Consider the following 26313-nt stretch of genomic DNA (forward strand, 5'->3'; position numbering starts at 1 on the left):
TTTTAATGAGATCCTTTCCAATCCGGATATCTACCTTCGGGCAAAGATCTCCTCGCTGTCGGATCCTTTGATGTTTATAATCTGTATTATTTCAGCTGGTTTTCAGAGAGTTGTTTCTTTTCATTTTTTTCAATAGTTGTCATTGTTCGTTATAACTAGCCAGTATTCTTTAAAAGAAAGGCCACTAAAACATTTTAAAAAAAGGAAAACACCTGCAATATGTGCAGTGGTTTGTCTCGACATTTAAAAAATTAAATCACAAATCGAACTTTTATTTGCATTTTCCATGAAGAATTGTAAATACCGCGTACAATTAGCCGTAGTAATTATAAAATTTTCCGATCACGTATGCTACTGCTTTAGGTCTTCACATCTAACAGGGCTCATTTCGACAACTTGCGGGCATTTTTTCCTTGCGTGGCAGGTTTTTATGCTGGGTGATCAGGTGCTCCGTAAAGCATACTGACTTACAATCGGAGTGTGACAGAAAGGTTAAGTTTATAAATGCCCGGATGTAAGACTTGGCCCCTTGGTAAAAAATACAGACAGTGAATATTCCCTAATCAATACAAACAGTAACCGGCTCACATTTCGCAAACTTCGCATAGAGTGGTCATCTTTGGATGTTTTCTACTGGCAATATCTGTGCTTCGATCGCGTGAAATTGCTAGTAATTTTTTAAGAAAGTCTTACAGAAAGCCTTCAAAAAACTCTGAAGTATACAGCATCTGTGAAAGATCATCGCTAGTCACCCATATGCTGTGCCTAAACAATTGAAGTGTGTTGTTTCACAGTTTTAAGGGCGAAGTTCTAGAGATGTGAGTGTTTCTACATGATATTGACTGGCGACAAACATCCCAATAACAATCTCAAGGGTGATATTTAGGAACATAACAGTGGGACAATCGCAGAGCGAGGAAATCTTGTAGCAATCATGGCGAGTTCATTAGGTAAGGTTTTAAAATCGGTCTATTCCATGATCCAAATTTAATGTTATTCGTATCTTCCCCATTACTTTGATTCAATTATCACTCGATAATTAATCAAACACTGATGCTCGGAATATTTTTAGGTGTCTTTTTAAATGAAGATGATCTGGACGAAGCAAACCGACTCTCGAAGAAGATCGACTTCTTCCAATTAGAGGAATACGAGAAAGATATGATTCAGAACATATTAGAGTACAACTGGGACAGCGAAAATCAGATGGTTTCGAATTTGTTGCATTTTCCGCATATTATGCCGGAAGATAAACGTCTGAAATGGTTGTTAAAAGGACTAAAAGAAGAAAAGCATTCTTACTACGTTCTCGCGGCGGCTACAGGTGTCGCAGGACTAAAACTCCATGGAAAAGACACCGAGGAAATTGTGGAATTATTGAAAAACATTTCAACATCCTCTCAGCATGGAATGGTCGCCCTCCGCGCATTCATGTCTTTAGTTGAATACCTAAAACACCCCAAAGATACATCATTTGTGCTAAAATTCATGCACAAATCTAAATCAAATTTACGGTACAATTCTTTGGATTGGCTCCTGCATAATGTAAAGGACAAAAAAGAATTGTTGTCGTTGCTGGAGGATAAATCTATACCAGAAGACGTAAAACAAGAAGCTGTAGACAGGGTCAAGTCATCGACAGACAGCGAAGAACAAGGTAACTGAAAACAAGAATGAGAAATATTTAACAAAGGTATTTTTATAATGCCGGCTCTGAGAAGGTAAGTGTATGTTTGCCTCGCTTGATTAATCCACCATAAAAATGTGAAGCAAGGTATTACCCAGATTGACATTAAGGAAATGTTTGAAAGAGACTATTTAATCCGTTTAAGATACGCGATTAGTTCTTTTTGAAAGTCAAACGCACAAAGCACGACAGCAAATGTATCAGATTATGGATCTCATGATGTTTACTCTGAAAACTTTATGAACTATAATTAAAAAAAGGCCTTTGATCCTCAGTTGTTCTGTTAGAGTTCACAGCTCTGCTTCCGGGGTTTACACCCTCAAGTATTTTCGGCCGGTGGCAGAAGTCCATGCGTCTTTTCTGAGAGTCACTTTTCATAACAAACCCTTTGGCATCACTGCAAAGTGTACTGAATTTGTTGTGACTGAGAACTAGATTATTGGCGCCAGCGTGTTTGCTCAAGCTCTCTAGAGTGATCTGAAATTAGACGCTAATGAGCAAATATTAAAACCATCGGAAACATTTATGCTTTCTATGTTTCCCATTAGGATTAACAACAAGTTATCCCGTAAAATTCTGAGTTGAAACACTTGCTTACAAGGATTACCTTCGGGCCCTATGTACACACCTTTGAGTTCAAATCACTTTGATATTACTTAACGAATAAAAGAATTTTAATCCATCACTGGCTAATAGTTTACATAGAAGGTAAAACAAAACTACGAACCATATCGCAAAAATACAAAAGATTACAGCCGAGAGGATTTTGATCAATATTGTCTTCAGATCTAGACATGTGGCTTGGAGATTGTTCAAATTTGCATACATTTTATATTATATCTTGCCTTCAACCAGTTGGTGTAAATTAAAACATAAACAACGGTAGGATGACAGCTGACTGTACTTTAGAAAAAGGTGACCCTTAAAATTAAGACCATTTCATTGAAGTGTTGAAAGTCTTTTTTTGTTTGTATCTTAGCTTCATGTCCAATTTCATTTCGAATGTTCTTAGCTTATTTTATTCCATTTTGAATAATTATCATTCAGGTAACCAGCTGTGAGGTTCACAGTAAGATCGCAAATGATCGGTTCAACTCATTAGATAAAATGAAAGAGTTCTTTGCTTTGGCTAAACAAAAAGTAAATTGATAACGCTCTTGGAGATAAAAAGCCTAAGGGACATAGCCTAATAAAATTCATTCAAAAACATAGCTGTCAATCGTTGGTTAGAATTAGTTGCTATTAAGTCACTTTTTAGCAAGTAGTGGTTCCGCTATATTTGAATTTTCAATTGTTCCCCACTTAAGTCAAAGCTAGGCTTCTGGACAATACACCATCTAAAAATGAAATGTTTTATTTTAATGAGGAAGAAAAAAACGAACATGATTTTTTCATCAGCTATAGTCAGTTTTCTTTTCACTGGCTCTGTCAATTCCAAGCGTGCCCATCCCCCCCGGGCATTTCTCGGGCATTTGTCATCTTGTTGGTCCCGGCGGTGGGGAATTTGTCCAGAAAACCTGGTCAATTGACGACAGGAAAGGTAACCTGTGTACACAGGCTGCAGGAAAGGGCGCGGAAAGAACTAAACGCGACTTCCGGTGCCCAATTTGCTGCCTTGCCATTGGTCGAGCCAGTTGTTTGATTTGCGCGCGCCGTCGTCAACTGACGCTCCCGTTCTGTTGCTAAATCAGCCTATCTCTCACAAAACGGTGTCCACTCAACATGGCGATGCTGTTCCTACGAATATGATCGGTTTATTAAGCAACAATGACTTAGTTTCGACTATTTTACGACGTTTGAACACCGTATGTGTTATGATTGGTCTTGGTTTTCTAAAAAAATTACTTGTTTTTAACTTCCAGACTGGGAAAACGAAGACCTTCATCACTTTACGTTCGTTCCAAACCTGGCAGAATTCGAGGCCATGCGAACAAAGGAACAAACCTTGTCAGAGCTGTTTAGCGAGCTGGATTTGGACAAAGATGGATTAATCGGCGCCAAGGAGCTCAAAGATTTCTGCGAAGATATCGGTCAAGATATAACATTGGAGGGAGCGGCCAAAGATATTGCGCTTGTTGACAGCGATAAGGACGGAAAAATAGATCGAGATGAGTGGATAGAACTGATGTTTCCAAAATTTAATATTCAATAATAATCATAGCAAATAACTTAGATATTGTTTACTGGCGATCACTCCTCTTAGATGTGGTGCGAATGACGATTAAACGCGTGGGGACTGGGATGAGCCCCACCCTCTTGTCTTCTCAGTCTTAAAGTTCATACTTAGTCGTTAACTTTTTCTGAAAATGAGCTTGAAAAATATTATAGACACAGTTTAAACAATTCAGTAGAGGTGTACAGGGAGTGTCATCGCTGCTCCAAGTTATCTAAGAGGCTAATATATGCCAAAGCACTAGTAGGACACTATTAACTGTTGACATGATGTCGTTTACACCGCCCTTTGAATTAACATCAAGTTACTTCAACCCTTTTCTTTGAAGACAGGTAATTCCGGGGAAGTCCTTCCGCCCTTGTGGTTAAGATCGGTGGACAATGCCTTCTAAGAAGAACGTTTTGCGGTATTTAGTTGACCGCTTACGAAGTGTTCAATCTTACCAATACTATGACATTCCAACAAAACTAACATGGGCGTCAAGAGCTGACATTTACGACAGTCTTCAGGAAATAAATGGCGGTACTACCCTCTCCCCTATGCAACGATAACACTACTGACCAGCGAGTCTGTAGGCAGAAAATTACAAGGTAAACTTGATCCGGGTCCGATAGACAGCGGGTTATCATAGTTTGTTACCGGAACAAGACGCTGTCGTAAGGATACTTGGGCTTCACCTTGTGCTCGTTGCTTTCGTTCAGTCATCGGCACACAGCGCAAGCGCAATAGAGTTTGAGTGTTGTGCAGTTCTGTTGTCTAATGACGAAGAACTTTGCTTTCCAAAGGAATGCTTAATTAGCAAACTTCGATAGATGAATGTGTTTGACTAATTTAATTAAGTAATATTAATTTAGTTGATTGTAGATGTATACTGAAGTGTCTTCTGCTAAGACGTAGTGCATGTATCAGAATGAATAATTTTGACTAAAGACCACTGTCCTTTTTGTAAGCATTTCTCAAGTGGAAAACTTTTTAAAAAAGCTTTGTTGTCTGTTTCAGTTAATCGGTACTGTACAATAAGAGTTACCAAAAATACAAGAATTACAGTGACAAGACGCTTCGATATTTCCACCATCATTGCTTAGTAGGGCGTGGACGCCAGGTAACGATAAAATGTTCTGCAATTGGTGTAGGATTTAATGGAGCCGAAACCAATTGTGGAATTGCACACATTTTAGGCATCCTACTGATGAACAGTTGCGACACGTAGAGATATATATATATTTTTAGCAACTAGGATAATTTGCAGTCTGTCTACTTTGAATTGAAATGAAGTAGTTCTTAAATTCTCTGACCTCGTTTACTGACATCTCGAAGTGGCTTTAATTCTTGTATTTCGGTAAAAGTAGGTATGAAAAATACAAAATGGGGATCAAGCTCCATATTAGGGTATTTTTTTGCCCAGTTGTGTATTTCTCTGAGAGATAAAAAGTATATGCTGACTGTGTCAGCATAGTTAACTTATTTTAAGATGCATTGCTAAGGATTAAACAAAATTAACAAAAAAAAAAGATAGCTCGACGGCCTTCAAATAATGGAAGCCACAAAATGTAGTTAGCTCTGAGTAAACTCGGCGAAAAACGCTGACTTCTAATATTAAACAAGTGTAAAACAGTTAAAAACATGTCTGATTATAGACTGTCGCCTTGGTTATTACAGCCAAACCAGGCGGGTAAGGCGAATCCTATTCCACATATGTCGAATGCCGTATAAGTGGTTCAAATCGAGGCTAGGCTAACTCTGGGGTTCTCGTAATAAGACGCTAAGACAAAGGTGTACGTGATACGTGTGTATGTAAGCGTCAAAGGGTTAATCCTCAACGTTGCCCAGATGATCCTATTGATCATTTTCGACCACTGAGTGCAGGCGTCTTTAAGTGTGCTCGGGGTCATCCCTTGAAAAATTTCCTCAGCTTAGTTCCAACCTTCTAGTTAGTGAAAGCAAATCGCTTTGAAACGAAAGTTTAATGGCTAGTTTTGCTAATTTAAAGAGCGTGGTCTCGAGGACACACCCTCTCCCCCCCTCCCATTTCCCCTCATTACAATATCGTGCGCATGCTCAGACGGAGACTTGTTCAACGACAGAATTGTGTGGGTTCCTAAGCTGCATATATAAAAACTTGTTTTAATTTTGTAAATTCATTTTTAACATATTTACACAGATATATCAGAACACAGATAAGAGAAACAACCTTTCCGCATACAAAAGAAGGAAATGCGATTGTCAAATCCAGCTATCAAGTTTGTTTTGACTTAGCAATACTCTTTAGACACACCAGGCCGTCTGTCACGCACGCGGGAGCCTGGTTAGAGCCCAACTCCTTCAGTTCTGCGAGCCACTTGCTGAGAACAGCGATCATTCTATCTGGTTGCCATGGAGACATGTCGAGAAGAGAAACTGCAGCAGCGAGTTGTATGGCATACGTCACTACAAAGAAAAAGGAAAGTTTTGAAACTAGCACATTCAAATGACAGCTATAGACGAGAACTTCCCCCGTACTGTTCACTATGCTGTATATAGGCGAATCCTTGTTGATATTTTTTGCCTAATTTTACATATGTTTATCATTATCTGAAGAAGCTTATAAAAGAAAATCCCTGCATATTAAAAGAACAGAACAATTTCAGTTATCTCTAAAATTATCTTTAAAAGCCCCTAAGCTTAAAAAAGTATGTATAAGGTCATTAACGTTTTGGCCAACAAGCAATTTCGCAGTTTTTGATTGCTGATAGTTCCTTTGTTATGGTTGCAAAGAGCTGAAACTTCGACGAAGTGCTCAAATTAACCAACTCTTTCAAGTTTTGAATATTATCTGCATATACGGCGACGTCCTCTATTTTTTAACCGGTATACTAATGAGCAAAAATGTAAACATTGACGTCAGCAAGGATTCGCTTATAAAATCAGTCCGCGAAGACCATTTAAAAGGAGGTATTATTGATGCTTTCCCACCAAAAATCGACAAACTGCTCTTCAAACGTCGCATAACGTTTATCCAGGAACTTTACCCAGGAGATGTACTGCACTATATGTGGCCACCTGAAACGAAAATTAAACAGCTCTTCCAGAGCATCACGGAAAGTGTTTCATACCTTTCGAGTTCGTTGTTTCTTCCATCAGTCCGCATAAAAGGTCTGTTACTTCAGGCACAGGAGTTTGGTTATTTTCAATTGCAATCCTGCATAAAATCCCTACAAACGAAGAGCGTATCAGGCTATAATGACAAGTAGTTTTAAAATCGTTAAATTTCTAATTCTGCTTTTTAAGTAGAGATTCTGATCAAAATACCTCCTCAGATATTTTTGAAACTCGTGAAAGTAGGTTCCCGTTAAACGCATAAAATCGATAGTACGCGAAATAGGCCTTTTGCATGATGACGTCATTTTACTACTACCACCAGAATTCTTAAATTTTGTAGCCCTAGTGAGGTTTAAATAACAAAAGCCCTAATTTTCTCAAGAAAGCAAAACCCTGAAGGATTCTGGTCATAGTAGTAAAATGACGTCATCATGCAAATGGCCTATTAAACTACTGCGATAATATCATGTACTCACCTCGTTCCCAGAGTTCTCTCTCTCGCCCTGGGAACGAGGTTGATCGTGTGCGTCACAGTAACTGGCTACATGTCTAGGCTGAGAATTCCAGCGCAAACCCTCAAGGGTCTTGTCTAAGGAAAAATTGCGATAGAGAGGTTTGATTTCTGGCAGACCTTTAGATCCGACGTACGAGGCGCTAACTATTAGACAGGCACGAGCATTGAGCCTCAAGTTTAGTATTTTGATAATAAAGCGTCTTCATTGGTTAAATACTGAATTTAACCCACCTAAGAGTTGAATGCAAAGAATAATTTGTGATTCTGGGAGCCTGGCAGTCACTTTTCCACAGTTTGAACACATTTCACCCAGGATACCACTGTTCAACTCGTCAGCTTTTCGTTCCACACTTCTCACTGATGTTGTGTGACAGCCACAAATGTCACTTTTCCGTGTGGAAGGTCTTTGATTTATTTCAAGATTCTCATTTGGTTCGCCAATGGTTACAGCGTCCTCATCACGTTTCATCGTGACTGGCTCTTCGTCTGCCCATTTCTGCAGTAATCTCCATATGTTCTTGATTATTAGCTCATTGAAGACCCATGGCCAGCCGAGAACACAGGACAATAACTCAAGTGACTTGAGGAGCTCAAATGAATGCCTGTCCGCGACCAAAGTTCCGTCTAAATTTAACATAGACCACATTAAAAAGCAATTGGTTGAATGTAATCAATGGTACTGAATGTTCGCAGGGGCGGATCCAGGATTTTTTTTAGGAGGGGGTGCACTCGTCTCTTGCTCTACTTCAACACCAATAAACCACATAGTTCTTTTTTTTTTGCAGAATACCAGTTGTATTAGAAAACCGCAGGTCATCTCAGGGGGGGGGGGGGGGGGAGGTGCACCCCCTGCACCCTCCCCCTAGATCCGCCCCTGGTTCGGTATAGAGAGCGGTCTTCCTTCGACTATCCGGAGACCAGAAGCAGAGGAATTTTTTTAGCCAATCAGAACAAAGCCACGACCAATCTGAACTCGACGCAAATCTGAAGCATACTTAAACGCGGGAAAACGTGTACCTTTAGCTTACACGTGATTGGCTAAGAAAGTGGTAAGATATTTTTCAGCCAATCACAGTGCGCAACAATGCAAAACCAAAACTTTGGCGCAATCACTTATTAGAGGAATGCCGTTGATTTTTTGGGCACGTTTCAAATAAGTAGATCAAGACTAACCACTTTTTTTCCAGCAGAAGAAGCAGTCTCTATACCCACTGTCACACCGGCAGCAATTTACTCCATCTTTACAGTCAAAACAGGTGAAGCGTACCCCCCAAGATTCTATTAATGAATTGATTATTTGAAAAATGAATCCGTTAGTCGTTCCCGTAACAAGTGTCAAATTCAAATCGGGATTCCTGCATGCGTAATGAGCAGTGAATAATTTAAGAGAACTTGTCTGTATTTGGTCAGATTGAAAATCTTTGAATGAATTAAAATTCTTAGTCAAGAAGACATTTACATCAGATTCAGGGAAACTGAACTAATAGAAATTTCGTAACTGAATCGCGTGTGAATTCACGGCTCATTACGTATGCAAGAATGTAGAGATGAATCTGAAATCTTCTACTGCCAACGGACTCAACTTTCGAATAATAAATTCATTAATGGCATTTTGGGGGGTACGGTTGACCTGGCTTGACTGTAAGCCAATATTAACAGAGTTTATACTGATTTTCACACTGAAACAATTTCCTTTTGGCACCATAACCTAAAATATGTAGGATCAGTCTCAGGTTTCTGGGAAGTTGCCCACCTACCCATCTCCTAAGCCAACATTTTCAGTTCATTCTCACTTAGGGCAAAATGTTGTTGGCTTAGGGGAGGGGTAGGTGGGCAGTTTCCCAGAAAACTACATACGTTTAACTCTCACCTTCACCAATGCAGAAATTAGCCACTGTATCTTCATTAAGCAATTTTGAAAGTTGCATTCCAAAATCTTTGACTGTTTCTATGGTCACTGGTTCGTCTTTCCAAACGCAAAGCACTCGAAGAACGTTGCCAAAATCCGTCGCTGAGTTCGCCCAATACAACAACACAACCTTCAATGTACGAAGAATAAGCGACTGTTTCTCATCCGAGAAACGTGACGATGTTTTCAGCACTTCTGGCCAAACTGTTACCATGGAAACTATCAGCTCTAAGCCTGAATTCTGGTGTTTGTACAGCGAACGCATGACGTCATAACAGACAACTCGAATGCAACCGAGATCTTCTTGGATCTGACAACTGCCGGTCAAGACACGACTGGAAAACAGGAAAAGCAGGAAAAACTTCTTTTCATATTTGTAATACTGCACTGTTGTTAAACATTCGTTAAATAGAGAAAACAAGTGATATGATGACGGCAAAAGAGCTTCTTTTTGAAATTATGGCATTGATTGGCATATCCAGAAAGAACAAGACGAAAAATGTTTACCTACTAACAATCAGGCTGTTAGTGCAAATAGGTGAGGACATCTAAGCACCGTTTCGCTGTGATGGCCCCATAAAAATCGTCCAAGCCAATTTTAGAAGGATTTGTATGGAGTCATCAGAGCAAAGCGCTGCTTATATCTCCTCACCAATTTGCACCAACAGGGTGACTTTTGCCAAGGGGGCTATTTTCATTTTGTTCTTTCTGAATATCGTACCCAAGGCAAACCAATCACATAATTTCGCAAATTTGAATGTTAGTGACGTCACACCCTTTTCTTCTCTATTAATTAGGTACTTACCAAAGAGATAAGGTTCCTCTCAAATTGTCACCTCTAGAGTGACAGCAAGTTGTGATCAAACTCCGAGAACACAGCGTTACCATCTGGGAAAAAACGTTCCCAAATATGGTCTCACTGTCACGCAACTGAGTGAGTAACTCCAACAAACGTGCTTCAAAACCAGATTCAACAGGATTCCATTCCACAGAATCGCCATCTGGTTGAATTGCTTCAAGCTGGTTCAGAATTTCTGGCATCAAGTCATCCTCGCGCTTTTTAAGAAACTGAACGACAGCAGAACTGAAAATGGTACAAGAGGAGAGGCATTTAGCACTGGTGAGTCTCTCAACTACCACGCTCATTTTTACATTGTCGTCTCGTAAACGTACCAGACATTTTTCAACGTACTTATATTCGGATTGGTATTTCGGTCGGGTTGAAAGAGGCCGATATTTGCTGTCTTTTGGCTCAGCTGTGTTTGTTATGTTTTTTGCATTAGCTTTCTTCGGTACTGAGTGCTTATTTTCAGTAAGACTCTTTGATAGTTGTTCAAACGTATTGGCCAACATCGGTACCTCATTGGTATCTATGTCCAATATTCCCTCCTTATTGGTACTGGTGGTCATTGATGTTTGAGCTTCCAATCCTTGCAACACAGAAGAGGTTTCTTGTGTTTGATTAACCGTTCTTATTTTTTTGGACTGAGAACCACTACTAACATCATTTCCTGATGATTCAGAAGTAGTTCGTTGAATGAGACGCTTCAGTGATTTTCGTTCTTTCAGATAAACTGGCTTCGACATCCCTGTTTTACTCTTAATTGTCTTATTCTTCTGTGAAAGGTCAGGATTGCAAGTTTTCGTAATATTTTCAGCTTGATTAATTCGCGATATTCTCCTGATACTCTTTGTTACAAGCTCAGTGTAACTCGATGTCAATTGTTGATGTTGGGTGGACGTTGCAATGTTCGTTGCGTTGCTGGCGCATTCTTGCGTTTGCTTGCTGAAATCAGCGACAGAAGTTGAAGGTTTCGGAGACGATTTCTCCTCGAGAGAACAAGGCGACGGAGGGAGCGGTGAAAGAGGAGGAAAATCCCCGATTAAGTCCTCAACTGGAGAAACGCGACACATTTCGTCAACTGAGGGGCGTGGAGAAGGCGGAAGAGGGGATAAAGTGCGGAATTGATCCCCCAGAGCAACTCCAAGATGATCCATCAAAATGTTTATCGACAAATCGTCTATTACTTCAGAATGTATGTTTGCCTGCTCCTGCGAATCTACTTCATAAGGTGCGTGCAAAGATTTACTTTCTTGAAGTTCACTCTCTGTTCCAAATACACCTAATAAAGGAGGGGACATTTTCTCTATCACTTTGATTGTAGCTCCAACATTGGAAAAATCACTGTCACTATCGTCACACATTCTATCTTCATTCGAAATTTCCTTAGCTTCCTGAGTAGCAACAGAGGGAAAGTCTATTATATTTTCTTCTTGCGAGTTTCTAGTTCTCGACAGCTCGGTCCGCTTCTCTTTAAACGAGCGCCCAAATTCGTTATTTAAAGTACTGCCCATCACTTTTTTTTTCACAGTGGTTTCGGAAATTCCAACTTTTCGCATCGAGTCTGAAGATCTCGTTGTCGGCATTAATGTAACTTTTGCTTGTGTCGCTGTAAGATCATGATTAAAATTGTCGGTTGGCCTTTCAGCTACGGAGATCTTATCCTTTAACGTTTCTGAACTTGGCACGGACGAAGAATACATCAGAATGCCTTCCTTACAAGCCGAGGTACTGTCTTCCAAATGAGTCAGTTTAGCCGTTGCTGGAAGAATGGTAACGCTAGTCGAGCATCGTTCAATAGATCTTTCTTCTTCCGATTTCAATGAGAAACTTACAATCGTTGTGTTGGGCAGTGTCTCATGTGACATAGCAGCGGACCGTATCCCCTCCTTCTGAATAGGCAAACGCACTTCTTCAGGAATGTTTCGTTTACGTTCATTTTTGGATATGTTTTTAGCAGACGCTGACTCAGGAGATTCCTCAACGTCAGAAATTTGTAGATCATCCTCGAGATCTTCCGGAATTCCGATATCATCCTGGACATTTTCGGGAAATTCGATATCATCCACAACATCAGCGATTCCTATGTCATCCTCGCCAATTTCAGAATGTTCCATATCGGCATCGACATTTTCGGAAAATCCCATGTTATCTTTGACAACTTGGGAAAGCCCGATGTTATCCTCGACATCGGAAATCCCGATGTCGTCCTCGTCATCTTTCGGAATTTTGATACTATTCTCGACACCTTCAGGAGTTCCATTGTTATTGTCGCCAAGACGCTCTTCCTTCTGTTCTAGTATCCCATCATCCTTTTGTAATACAGATACACAAATGCTTTGATCAACACTACATTTATTGGTATCCGATAATAATACCTCCTGGCTCACTTCACTCACCAAAAATGTGTCGTTTTCTAGAACGGATGTACTCTGAGTGAACTGATTTCTGAGTTCGAATGAAGATTTTTCTCCAATGTTATCTTTTTCTTCCATTATTGCGTTTGTCAAGTCGTCATTTTTGATACCCGACTCACAAATTGAAGGACTATTCCGAATCTGGCCATTGTCGTTGCTAATTCTTGTTGTCAAGTTTTCGTCGTTGTTACTGATGTGGGAAGTGGTGGTGGTGTGATCGTTGTTGTTCGCGATGATAGTAGGGGAGCTTGAGTTATTGTTGTCGCTGTTACTTACTGTAATGTAGATGTCCTTGTCGTTGCTCTTGGTGATAGAAGTGGCGATGATCTTGGTCGTGTTGTTGTTGTCGGAGCTGGTGATGCTAGAACGGTTCTTGATGTCGTTCTTATTGCTATCGGTAGGAGCGATGTTCTCGGTCTTGTCGTCGTTATTAGAGATGCTGGTACTAGCACTGCTGTTGTCCTTGTCTTTGATAATCGTAGACGCGATACTGGTGGATTTTTCTTCATCAATAGATATGTTGTGGTCATTGGGACTGGTAGTGGTGGTGGTGGTTGTGTTGTTGTCGACAGCGGCACCCAGTTTAACCACAACTATATTGGAGGCACCCTCACTGACAACCTCTTTTTCCATACTTGAAAGCGAGGCTGCTGGGTGACCAAGCTCCTCGATGTTTGAATTGTGGTAAGCGGCACCAGCGATCTGACCTCCCTCTTCTGCAAAGACTTCCGGGTCACTTTCCTTTAATTTGTCCGATTCATAAGTTTTTGCCGTTGCAACTAACTTCCTACCCTTCGTCGATTTCCGATTATGTTTTAACTCAGTATCTAAACTCTCCGCAACGTATTCCGGGCAAGAAGCTTGACTAGAATCCGCATCTTCCCCAGTCTCCGGTTCTGTTGCGCTGTCACCATCGGACGAGACACTGAGTTTCATCGCCTTGGTTCTGGAACGAGTCATGACACGTGACGTTGGTGCGGCCACACGGCGCTTTCCCTTTCGCTGCGCGGCTGTGAATTTGGGCGATAACTTGGAGGCTACTTTGGGTTTGACGTCAATCCCGAGGTCTCTCTTTTCAGTCTTCGCATCGCCGGCCGAAGAACTTCCGGAAAATTTTTCGTCTTTTTGATTCAAGATATCACTTTGTCCAAGACAAAATTCGTTTTCAGAAATTTTTTTTTCTAAATTAGTCTGAACTGCGAAGTCTGATAAAGACATACTTTCAGAGGTACTGAACTCCTTTTGCGTATGCTCAGCTAAAGATTCATTTCTTTCAGTTCTTTCATTATCAGCATTGCTATTTACACTCGTTGAAACTTCAAAGTTCGAGATGGATTCTTCGTCACAAGTTGGAGAACCAACTGATGGTCCTTCAGGGCTACCTATCAATTCATCAGCCTCAGTATTCTCGCCAATAATCATGTCCGCAAGGTCACCTAAACTCGAATCACTTTCTCCGTCGTCACTAGCCTTCCCATCATCCTCACTGCCACTATCAACGTCACTCTCTTCTGAGGAGCTGCTATTTTCCAGTGTTTCTCGGTCAGGACTTGGCGGAAGGGGGCTGAGAGTGAGACTAATATCAGATAACCCTTTTAGCTCCTCTAAAACATGTGCCATGTCCTGATTTGGATGAAGGAATTCCGATTGGTCATCGTTGGTTTCGTTGCAGAGTTGAGCTGGTAGTCGACGTTTAAGTTTTTGCCTGCAAAGAAGAAATAACACGGTAACAAACTGCGGGAGAAAATGTTTTAACAACAAGAGTCTGTAACTAAAAGAATTTACTAATCATTTTGAAAATTACTACACAAACTCCCCTGTAATATGGCGGGTAGAGGTTGTTACAGTGTCGAAAAAGATCAGCTTCCTTGGTGTTCAAACACCGAGCTTAAAATTTGGCATCTTTCATTCTTTCACCACACATTGCGACATCGACATTGCTGATCCTAGCAGTATGCAGGACGCGTGTCAAATATGAACCTAGTATATGGCCTCGCTCTCCATGAATTTTCCGCAGCTCAAGTGGATAGAGCGCCCGCCCGGTGTTTGGGAGGTCATAGGTTCGAATCCTGTCAAGGACTCAGATTTTTTTTTTTGTCCCAGCCTCGTGACCTGCTGATCATTTCATTTTCACATTTGTTTCACGGAGCTTAAAATTTACCATCTTTCATTCTTTCACAACCAATAAGGTATTCAGATACACTACCTTGTTTTACTTGCTCTCGCTGTACCACGCATGTTTTCATCAAGCGTTCTCGCTGCATTGGGAAATAAAAGAATAAGAACATCTCATCGCCTGCTTTCAAAACAAAAAAGGCAAAACAAATCACATCACAACTCACCCAAATCTTCATCAAGCTTTGAATTTTCAGCTTCCTCCTGTTTACGAAAAAAGAGGTAGAGTGAGGAGCTTTGTTTACTCGCCACATGTCACCCACTGCATATGACACAGGAAAACCACGGTGTATTCCCTAGCTATTACTAGTTGAAACGCTCTCCTCGGCGTTTCCACTGTTCACAGTCCTCTATTTTCCTGCAAGATCGTCGGGAACGAGCACCTACCCTTACAGGCAGCCATATTGGTTTCAAATGTACCTAGTCTAGCTTGTGAATATCAAAGCTACATGAGGTGATATACCATTAAAAAATGTATGAAAAACAGTCAAATGTTTTCAAAGAGGAGCAAAGTTGTTTTTTTCGCAGACAACAACACGACAGTGGAGGACATCAAAGAAGTATTATTTTGACCACCTCGCCTCAAAATTATTATTGGCCAAAGTGAAAAATAAATTCCTGTTTGTTTGGTGCTTCATGTAAACCCTACTTTTGCAAATCTTTTGTGTCTGTACGATTTGCACGTGCAAGGCATGAGCTCCAAAAACAACAACAACAAAAAAATGCTGAAAAAGTAAGGTTTACATGAAGCAACACCCAAACGAAGTTTTAAAGAAACCCACTGTCTTGATTAAACACCGATTTCTGAAGAAACAGTTACAAATAGGCAATTATTACCTTGAATTTCTTAAGTTGTTGTTCGAGCTGTTTGATCCTTCTGTTGGCCTGCGTCAGTGATTTGTTTATTTCTCTATTTTTTCCTATAAAGTGAACATATTAAACAAGTAAAACTATGACCAATAATAATAATAATAATAATAATAATAATAATAATAATAATAATAATAATAATAATAAATATGTACACAGTAAGGCTGACACTAACCTTTCTCTTTTTTAAGTTGCTCCTGTATCTTGGAAATCGCTGTCTCGTTTTTCTCCAAACTGTTCAAAAAGACAGGGAATGAATTCAGAATGAAATTACCGATAACAGAGTATCAAAGGGACTTTGCCCCGTGTTGACGAGAAACGTAGCGAGAAACAGACGCCAATAAGCCAATTCCCAGTTCATAAAACTATCACTTTCAAAACGAGGCTAAGTACAAAACCTTTCTTGAGAAAATGAATTTTATTTTACATGAGAATAAAAATTAACTGATTTATACATCAATGGCTTCGCACTTAGCTTCGCTTTAAAACAGACGCTCCCTGACTTAACCCAGACCTCTCAACAATTTCCACTGACCTTGCTTTAAGCGTTTTATAATTTAAAAAAAAATCCACGTGTACGTTGCTTCTGCATTTTTTTGCAGGACCATCAATATTCCTGTCTATATTTTCAAAACCTCTAAGCTTTTCACATGGAAAGTAGAATTCCCTGACTTTGACAATATCAAAGATTTTCCCTGACTTTTTATAAAAGTCCCTAACTTTTCCCTGACCTTGCAAAATTTTTGTTTCTTCTGACTTTTTCCTGACCGTAGACTTTCAAAAAGTCCTTCGTCCGACTTAATAGACTTGCCAAGTCTACAAGAATCTCGCTCCACTCCCTTAGAAACTCTTGAGGTCGACGAGTGGGAAGTCTACCTCGATTGTGACAACCCTGTTGATGTAGCGTTTACCTTTTCTTTTGGATTTGGAGCTCCTTCGCTTGTACCTGTTTTTCCAACTGCAATGCAGATTCCTGTTCATTTTTCAACTTTACTGAGTTCATCAACTCCGCATTCAATTTCTGCAAAGCAATTTTTGCACAGACAAAGCCAACTTTAACCAATCAAAATCCGCGCAGGTTTTGAATGAGCCAATCCGAGCAACTGCACGCAACAGGCGAGAAGCGCGGGAAAACGCCAGCGACGAATCACGATTGGTTTCACTTCTGATTGGTTGGAAAAGTGGCGCAAAGGCTTTTGGCCAATTACAAGCGTAGAGGAATAGTTTCTTCGTGTTGCGGATGGCGCGATATCCAAATGACGTTATACTCATGAAATCATGACTAAAAAGACACTGAATAATACTGAAACTACAAAAGAATAACTAACCAAAAGTGGTTTCCACAACACCAAGAAAAACCCGAGCAACACACGACCAAATTAAAGCTATTGTGAAAGTTACTTTTAGACACATCAGTGGACGTCGCTGCATGACAAAAGAAACGGTCGAAAGCTGCAGAGACATGGATAACCAGAAACTTACATGTAGCATAAGACACATAATAATTGATCAAGATTCTTCTCTCTACTTTCTGGCAAATTAGTCAAGAGTGGCACTACAAGTCAACATGAACATTACAGATGTCGCGTAAGTTTTGCCTTTAAGTTTGTTTCACTTTTTCCAGCAAACGCTAATCGTTCATCAAACATCACTTTCTTTCAAGAATACACACCTCAAGGTTCAGTACTTTTTCTTTCATATCTGATACATTTGAGTCAGCCAAACACTTTTCCCTGTGCAATCTTGCCACATTCTGCAAACAACGACAACAGTACAGAGACAATAGTTAGGGAACTTAACCCTTTAAGCCCCGATATCTACATGTAAATTCTCCATACTGACCTTCATACATTTCCTTAAAAAAATAATTGAGAGAGTTTGATAACAGATCAAAGCATTTTTTCCTTGGTGATCATTTTATTAACTCTCATAACGTATCTCTTGACAGTGTATGGATATTGTTAGGAGAAAATTGATGTTGGTCACTACTGGGACTTAAAGGGTTAAATAATGAACGCACAAACGGAGAGTATTTTCTTCTTACCAGAGCAATTTGAAATTGAGAGTTGAAAGTAATTACGTACATACTTTGTTATGATTGGCTAAAAAATCTCACCCAACTTTTTCAGCCAATCACTAATTACGATTTGTTTGCATGCGTTTACACGGTGTTGACGCCGCATGCATGGATCAGCCTCAAGATGTGATTGGTTCATTTAAATATGTTAAGTCAGTTTGTGTTGTGACAATTGGCCAAAGTAATGAGTAAGATAACACTCAATTGAAAAGTTCTCAATTACATGTGGACTGCAAATTGCGCATGCGCACTAACCTTTCTTAACGGCTCAGTGGATTGTGAAGCTGCCGTAAGCTGATTCTGCAAGGCATCAATTTTGCTGTAAAGCAAAAACAGACAATATATGTGATAAAATTGAAGACAAGGACAAAGTGATGACAACTGCGAATTGTTCTCATCGATTTTAAATTTGACGCAATGTGTCGGCAAAGACAACCCCGAAGTTTTTTTGTGAGCGAATGCGCAAATGGTTTTGAGCGGAACTGTAAGAGAAATGTAGCGTGCTTTCGTTGTATGGAATGATCCAACATGTTATCGCCTTTACGCCTACTTTCACTTTAAAACTCGGTTCAGTTTATAATTACGCAAATCTGCCATTTATACTTTCAAATCTAAGAATGTAAAATCTTGAATGGAATAAAAATACCATGGAATAATACTAGTTGTGCTCCTGTTTGCTTTTCCATAGGTCGCAAAATACCTCAGGACTATTCCAATAACATACACACCTTCGATATGAACTGGTTGATCAGCATGGGTGTGGGGTGGGAGGGGGGGAATGTTATAGGCTCAAATAAAAGCAATATTGTGTACAACAAATTCTTCAGTAATAACTCACATCTTAGTCTGCTACACAGCCGTTTTTAGTGTCGTCACGCAACGCTCCTCCCCACTAACGGCTGCTGAAAACCGAAGTACATTCCTTTCCCGTGATTAGCCAATTATAATTCAGTTCCTAACTTCTGGAAAGTGTTCGCGCCACCTTGGCGGTACTGTGACTCCTCCAATCACAGCTTTGCTTTTATCGTTGCCCCATGTGTGAACGACAGAATAATCAAAATCGTCGCGTGAAAACAAGCAATTAACTACAGTGTTGTCGTAGTCGAGTCCTATTCAAAATTTAGGAGATAAGCTGAAGCAGCAACAGCAAGAAAGTCGAGCAAATTGCGATTCACAACATGGATGTGCTCATAAAGTTGCCAGGTATAGTTTCGAGATTGCTTTTTGACTCAGTACCCTTGAGAGTTTAGTCTTCACAGAACACAATGAGCACATCCGGTGCATTAAATTCTTCACTACATATCAGCACATATGCACGTTAAATGAAGAACCAACCGATCCTGGTAAAAGTTTTCTAGGCCTATCAAACCTTCTTTTCACTTGGAACTTTCTAGACCGCTTAAAACAAACTTTTTTGCAAATTAACCTTTTCGTTGCTTGAAAACACAGAGCCCGTCTAAATTCAGCAACGATTGATTGATTTGTCGAAAACTGAGAAGCGTGCTCGCTTCCTAACGCTCTGCGGCTCACGTATTGTCAAATTTCTTGTACATGATTGGTTTGTTCCTTAGACCACAAACACAAAGGGAAAGGAATGTAGTTCGGTTTTCAGCAGCCGTTAGTGGGGAGGAGCGTTGCGTGACGACACTAAAAACGGCTGTGTAGCAGACTACTCACATCTCGGCTGCTTCTAACTTTACTGTGAAGTCTGTGGCCTGTTGGAGATTTTTCTCTGATTCTACAAGAAGTGAAGGAAAGATCTCATCTTTACAGTGGTTTTAATTTAATTGCAAGAGCACAAGGAGCTAAAGAAAGTAAAAATACCCAAGGTCATTACTGATTACAAAAAATTGGGTACCATAATGAAAACCCGTAGAAAAAGCCCTAAGACAAACGCTTTGAACATCACCTTTGGAGCTGACTCGTCCCCAGTCGTCTTCGCGTAACGCGCTCGGCGGGTGCAGGGGGTGATGGGAAGGGAGAAGAGAGGAAGCCTCTCTCTCTCTCTCTCGCTTTCCTCCTTCCCATCAAACCCCGCGCGCTACTAGGGAAAGATAGTGAGAGACGACTGAGGACGAGTTAGCCTTAGGAGTGTGTCAACTGATTAGTTTAACTCGAAGAACAGGAAGTGTTAGCATTTCACTTCTGGAACACGTTACGGCGACATCGCTCTTCGGCAGAAATTTTGACCGGTGCTATTAGTTTCTTACCATTTATGCAAAGAAATTTGATCTTTTAAAAATTTCTTTGGCCACTAACAGAAGTGAAATGATTAGGAAAAGAGTTCATCTCCCACATGTATTGGCCTGGCTTGACGTGCGTGCAACACCCATAAACGACTGTATCCGGACGGCCTCACGGATTTTTCTTGCGTAAACGGCCGTTGCCATTTTTAGAACACTTCAAATGTTTTTGGCCTGTTATTGAAAGTGTCGCTACTAAAAAATAAGAAAGAAGTCCGCAACCCGGAATCGAATCCGGCCCTTACTAACTTCTCTCTTCCACTCTGACCCGCTAAATTTTTGAAAACATTCAAGTAAACTCCCGGAAACTAAGTCATATTACGATAAACTGAATTTTATGCATAAACTGACAGATTCGTTAACCCGACCACCGGCTGGTAAACAAGCCTATATAATAGGTGCCCCTAGCCCATTACCAAACTTTTGACGTAAATTCAACTTGGGCTTAAACATCGGCATTTTTTATGTACTATATTGTAACTTAATCCAGAGAATATATAACATCTACCACAACTAAAAGCCTTGTTATCAATATATGGTGGTATCGATCGTTAAAAATGGCAATTAATTAACGTAAGCTTACGAAAGAAAAATATGCAATTAAGGCAATATACCGAGCACTAAAATGCTAAAAGTAGCGAATCGACTCATCATTTCCTCTCAAAAAATCGATTAGGGACGGATTCCAGCCTCGTCCGGGGGTCATGCATGAGAGAAACCTGGTAACAAGGTCAGGAGAGATACGATTATCACAGATTTATCACAGGTGTCTGGTTTGTCATTCCCTAAAGGTTGTTAAGCACGGAACGCTGTGAAATAAAATCGATTTTTTTGAGTTCATTGCGCGTTATTGATCCTGATGTCAAAGCCAGTAAATATTTGAGAGCACGCAGCGTATTAAGAAAATCTACTGACAGATGAGAAAAGAAATAACCGAATGAAGAAAAGCAAATATGTGCTAGATTCGTAATAGGAGATTTTATGTCGATAAGAATGACAGAATGACATACCTGTTTTAAGAATGCGAAATAAGGTATCTTATCCTCGATTTATTATCTTTGAGTTTAAATGAAATACTGATTACGAAGGTAGTTTGGACGGATAAATTTATAATAAATATAAAATGAGAAAAAGTTTCGACTAACTGCAACCAAAACTTAGTTTATTTACTCACGTAGAGTCAAATGAACTCTGCCTCCGACATTTCAGGAAACATCTCAATATTATAAAACCCAATTTAATAAATTGAATAATAAAAAATTTAAAGAGAAACATTGTATTGTAAGTTGATTTCACTGCAATTCATACTGGCACTTATTTTCTTGTAAGTTATCACGGTATAATATTGTCGAGATCTCCTTTTTCCAGAAATAGATAAAAGGCCATATTGTAAAGGCAATATTGGTCATTAAATGGACGTACTTGAGACTAGATTGACAATTTCGCGAGAGATATTTACCCAGCTAAAATCAATCTCCTTAAATTCGATAAATAGAGGACAATTTAAGCGAAGTCATTTTGAGGCCAAATTTTCATCGCATTAAGGGACTTTCGTCCATATGGTAGGATTTGTTTTATATGAAGGCTTCCAACTTCAAGCCCAGTATGTCTTCTCTTCTCCTCAGTATGTCTCCTCTTCTCCTCATAAACCTCGCCATAAACGTTCCTTTGATGCTGGTAGCTACAATGGGTAACGCTTTAATACTTGCCGCTATATCAAGAACACCTTCGCTGCGCACGCCGTCCATACTTTTATTGGGCAGCCTCGCTGTTTCAGATCTTCTAGTTGGTGTTGTTGTACAGCCACTATACATTACAAGCGGCTTAGTCACATCGCTTCCTCTAGATAGTATATGGTTTGTCCTGTCTTTCGCCACATGCGGTATTTCTCTGTGTTCGATAACAGCCATAAGCGTGGATCGACTCCTCGCTCTCCACTATCATTTGAGGTATCCTACAATCGTGACCGCCTCTCGCATCAAGATCACTCTAGTACTTATGTGGATTGCGATTTTCTTATTGTCAGGAGTATACTTCTGGAGCATGACTGTATATCTTTTTATTATAGCACTAGGTGTTTCCCTTTGCCTCACAATTTCAACATGCTCTTACATAAGAATATTTACAATCGTTCGCAGCCAGCAAAGAAAGATCCAGTGTCAGCGACAAGCGATAAACTCCCTAAACGAGAACACACGTATCATCTCAAATATGCAGCAATTGAAAAAGAGTGCGATGAATTCTTTTCTGTTCTTTATTGTGATAGTACTCTTCTACTTGCCAATGTCGACGTTTTTGTCACTGTATCTCTTGGAAAAAAATTGGCACAAAGGGTGGAGTTTTGCAACCACGTTAGTTTTCATGAACTCATCCATAAACCCGTTTCTGTATTGTTGGCGAATGCGTGGCCTTAGAGCTTCAGTGGTGAAGACAGCGAGAAAACTGTTTTGTAAACAATGAGCAAGTAAATATTTTGAAGAAAGCAAATTGTTTGTCTTGGTTTCCATGCGACAAGACTGGTGAGCCAGTTACGCTTAGTCAACCTGTTCACTCTTATCACCACAATGACATTACATCAACGGCAGTTTCTCCTTTTTTGCTCTTGGACGAAAAGAAAAAGATGTGATGAGAAGTGTCTTTTAAGCGATAATTTCCTTGGTCCCTACTGACCAGGAAAAATAGTGTACTGTACACAGCTTTCTACACAGAAAGGCTTTGTCAAACAAAAAGACGTTTACAAAAGTAAAATGGCCCTTACGACCTTCAACCAACTGCAATTTCTTAGAGCAAACTAGGACACTTGAATTTGCATATCGAGTCTACACATGGACGTTTTAAGTTCAGCAATGCTCTTGTGTGGCGCCAAGAATACTAAATTCTTATGAAAACTGTAAACTTACAGTTACTACAGCTGGTGACAAAAATTCACGGCCAATAGATTGAGATAAAATTTGACTTGTTTTGAACGTAGCAAAATCATGTGAAACTTAATTACTATCTTAAAAAATTGTCTTCTGCAGAGTATGTTTTAGCCTGAGCAAAGTACAAAACGGATGGAAATTAGCTGTTAAGCCATTACACTCAACTCTGAGAATACGTTGCTCTCTTCATCATGCATTATGGTGCAGCACAAATCTCAATTTGCCCTAGCTTGAATTTTATCTGATTACTTTGAGGGGGTAATAACGACTCGAAGTAATCGGATGAAATTCAGGCTAAATTTGCCCTTATCAACTTGTAAGATAAAGTTTTTTCTTTGCTTTACAATGTGCCCCATCAATGCAACACCACTGTCTCTTAGTTTCATGAAACAATAAATTATTGATTATAAAAAAAATTTCATTAATAAAACAAATAAACAGCACCCTTCTTTTGAGCATGTAACACACAATTACTGTTAATTGTGATGGTTTTCTATGCCTTAAATGTGACAAACTTCAAAGGTGGACACATGCTGCAATTAACATGTAGCATTGCACAAAATATTACAACTTGTGTCTGAACTTAGACTGTTCACAGTCTCCTATTTTTTTGTAAGATCATCAGGATTGAGAGCTTACCGGTATGGGCGGCCATCTTGGTTTCATATGTACCGAGGGGGTGGGCATCAGGTTTAAATCATTGGGGGGAGGGAGGGAAGGCAAAAAGCTCTTTTTTTTCTCCCTTCCTTCCAAACTGTCCGCTGACCTCTAAGTAGATTTGACACTCATCCAAGATGGCTGCCCATAATGTAAAGCGTTCGATCTCGACTTACGGGAAAATGGGGGACTGTGAACAATCTAGTCTGGACTAAGGCCATTGTGACTTCCTTGAAGTTACCTAGCTGTAAAAGGTACCCCTTTCTAAATAAATATTGTCTGCATACTAAGAGACTAAACATAAGTCAAAACTATTAAAAGGATACCAAGACATTTCTGTTGGTATTTTCTTATGAGCTCACTGAAAATGAAAAAAAACATAAATACTGGTAAGTATCATGACACCGTGGGGGCCAGCACTATATGCTTATTATGGAACAGTGTCAGCCTTTTCTGTCAGCATCCATCATAGGGATGTGTGTATGTGAAGAGTATGAAGGACAATGTGGAAAATGGTCTAACAGGGTTTTGGAATTTTCTGAGCAAGACATCAACTATGCAATCTAGAAAAAATGCTACACCCCTTCCTCTTCATCCAAGAAAAGGGATGTCAGTAAGGGCTGCTGGCAAGGAATTTCCTGCGGCGACCTACGAGCATGATCTTTGGCTACTTTCATATGACTCTGATTCTGTACACCACACATGTTAGTGACACCCTTGCTAGAAAAAAAATACCAGTATAACAACAAAAGCAGTAAGACTAATGACAGTGGTATTTATTGTACAAAAGGCTGTGCTGTAACAGTCCCCACTGGCCCCTGCCACCTAACTATTGCTCCCAGGGGACTAGAAAATCCTTGAATATACCTTAGATTTTGCGGCTTCAGATTACTAGGCTTCCTTCAATTTTTCTTAAAAAACCGCCTTGGTACATGTAAAACAAGAGATGTCTACCTACTCTGTGGATATAATCTTTTCCTTGACTATTTTCAACGTCAGTGAATGTTCTTTTTTTGAAGCCTCAAGTGCCTGAAATGAAAGGGAAATTAGTAAACTGAATAGGACTGCAAATTGTTGTTGCCACAATATCACCACATCATAACCAATTGGAGGCCTAAAATGAGTGCAATTTCATAGTAACAATTATAATTGTTAGAAATAGTATTTTTGGAAAGTTCTTTCAAAGAGGTTTCACTTGAATGGTATCACCATAAAATTTTGTCCACATTCTGGTAAATAATCTTGGCACAACATGTTCCCCAAGTGAAAAGATAAATCATTATTTTAATTAAGTATGCCTAGTAATTTTAATTATTTTACACCCTGATTTTTGTTTAGATAAGTTAGTTCTTTCAGAAGATCACAAACACCTGAGAGAAGCTTACAGACCTGCTCAACAAATAATAATTGGTAATATCTGCTCCCGTGCTGGATCTAGACCTTGAGATATGGGGGAGGGGCGGTCATCCAGACCCTTATATGAGGAAGGGGGGGGACTGGTCTCCAAAAAAATTTTTTTCAGCCCCTCTGGCCTCAGTCTGGTCTAAAATTAAGGGGGGACCGAGGCCCTTCCCCTGGATCTGCCACTGTGCTCTTAGGTTAAACCAGTATTTAACCTTGTTTGAATGAGAATTTCCTTTGCTTCCTGGCCCCAATTATTCATAGAAGAAAAAAAATTCTGTTTGCACGAGAATGAATTTCACCTGCAACAGTCACACCTTCATAGGAATGGCCCACACACCTTGCCCCCTCCCCCACAATCTTCCCAATTTTTGACATGGACCAATAGACCTTTTCACGGTTAATGACACCATCTTGGCTGGAGGGCAAACAAAACCAATTGCCCCGTACACTGGATAGAGATTTATCCAATGGATAGCATTATCCATCTTTCAAACAACTGGGCCCAGCACTGCTGGAAAAAAAACCTTAAATTCAGTATATTTGCCATTTTTTTTGTTGAAAACAAATGAAGATATGGTCTGCAAAATCGTGAAATTTTTCATAGATGCTTGTATAGTGGAGCCCCAGTTTGTGTCCCCCAATATACAAATATCAGTCTGTAAAATTTTGCAGAGTTTTATCTTTGCTGGCTTCAGATGACAAGTTCACGAATTTGAAGGTGCTCTTAAGCTTTCCAGTAGTGTCACTGGAAATTCGCATTCCGTAATAAAAACCAGGTGTCAATCAAAATTGCAAAAAATGAAAGGGTCTACATTGGCATTTAGCATGAACATGCACTTCTCAAACTTGTTTTACAGTATTCTAGACCTCTTTGTGTTAATCAACACACCTTAAAATCGCACATCAGTAAATTTAAATGTTGAGCTGTGATCAATCCAAGGGGGGGCTGAAAACATGTTTTTTCTTCATATATACAGCGCAAAAAAATAAGTACTGTTAAGGCGTTTTTCTCTAAAAAGATTGCTTAAATCTTTAGGTACGCAGCTACAACGCAATAAATCGTTTTCTTGACTTGTCGTAAGTGAATATCAGAATCATAACATTATGTTGGCGTTTCAAACACCGTATGTTCGAAACGCTGCTAGAACGTTGTAGGAACGTCGAAATCTTGTAAATGTGTGTTACAAACCTCCCGTAGTTTTGCACATGAAGAGCAAGAAGGACGGCTGGAACTAATATCTTCTGTATCAGTCATTTTCGTCGCCAAAATTGAGGATTAAAAGGACAGGACATTCAATGACAGTTCATAAAAAAATCACCGTGCACAGCTCGACGTCCGCCATGTTG

The 26313-nt window shown here is 39.8% G+C and overlaps 3 protein-coding genes across 3 annotated transcripts; 2 read left to right on the forward strand and 1 right to left on the reverse strand.

Moving 5' to 3' along the window:
* The first annotated feature begins 592 nt into the window (after positions 1-592).
* On the forward strand, positions 593-5379 carry LOC140925102 (uncharacterized). Its single transcript, XM_073375049.1, has 3 exons — positions 593-950; positions 1073-1657; positions 3550-5379. Exons 1-3 carry the CDS (start codon positions 935-937, stop codon positions 3837-3839), a joined length of 891 nt encoding a protein of 296 aa, XP_073231150.1. The 5' UTR covers positions 593-934; the 3' UTR covers positions 3840-5379.
* A 647-nt stretch (positions 5380-6026) lies between these two features.
* LOC140924991 (uncharacterized) lies at positions 6027-26303 on the reverse strand. Its single transcript, XM_073374956.1, has 16 exons — positions 26156-26303; positions 24521-24591; positions 23889-23923; positions 19419-19479; positions 17997-18060; positions 17337-17417; positions 16576-16685; positions 15840-15898; positions 15632-15714; positions 14962-14998; positions 14826-14877; positions 10167-14324; positions 9323-9696; positions 7684-8076; positions 6953-7051; positions 6027-6287 (listed from the first exon to the last, which is right to left on the reverse strand). Exons 1-16 carry the CDS (start codon positions 26219-26221, stop codon positions 6097-6099), a joined length of 5934 nt encoding a protein of 1977 aa, XP_073231057.1. The 5' UTR covers positions 26222-26303; the 3' UTR covers positions 6027-6096.
* LOC140924886 (melanocyte-stimulating hormone receptor-like) lies at positions 21590-22767 on the forward strand. Its single transcript, XM_073374878.1, has one exon. The coding sequence runs from the start codon at positions 21590-21592 to the stop codon at positions 22442-22444; it is 855 nt and encodes a 284-aa protein (XP_073230979.1). The 3' UTR covers positions 22445-22767.
* Positions 26304-26313: the final 10 nt, after the last annotated feature.

This window comes from Porites lutea, chromosome 14 (genome assembly GCF_958299795.1).
Source record: "Porites lutea chromosome 14, jaPorLute2.1, whole genome shotgun sequence".
Classification (NCBI taxonomy): Eukaryota; Metazoa; Cnidaria; class Anthozoa; order Scleractinia; family Poritidae; genus Porites; species Porites lutea.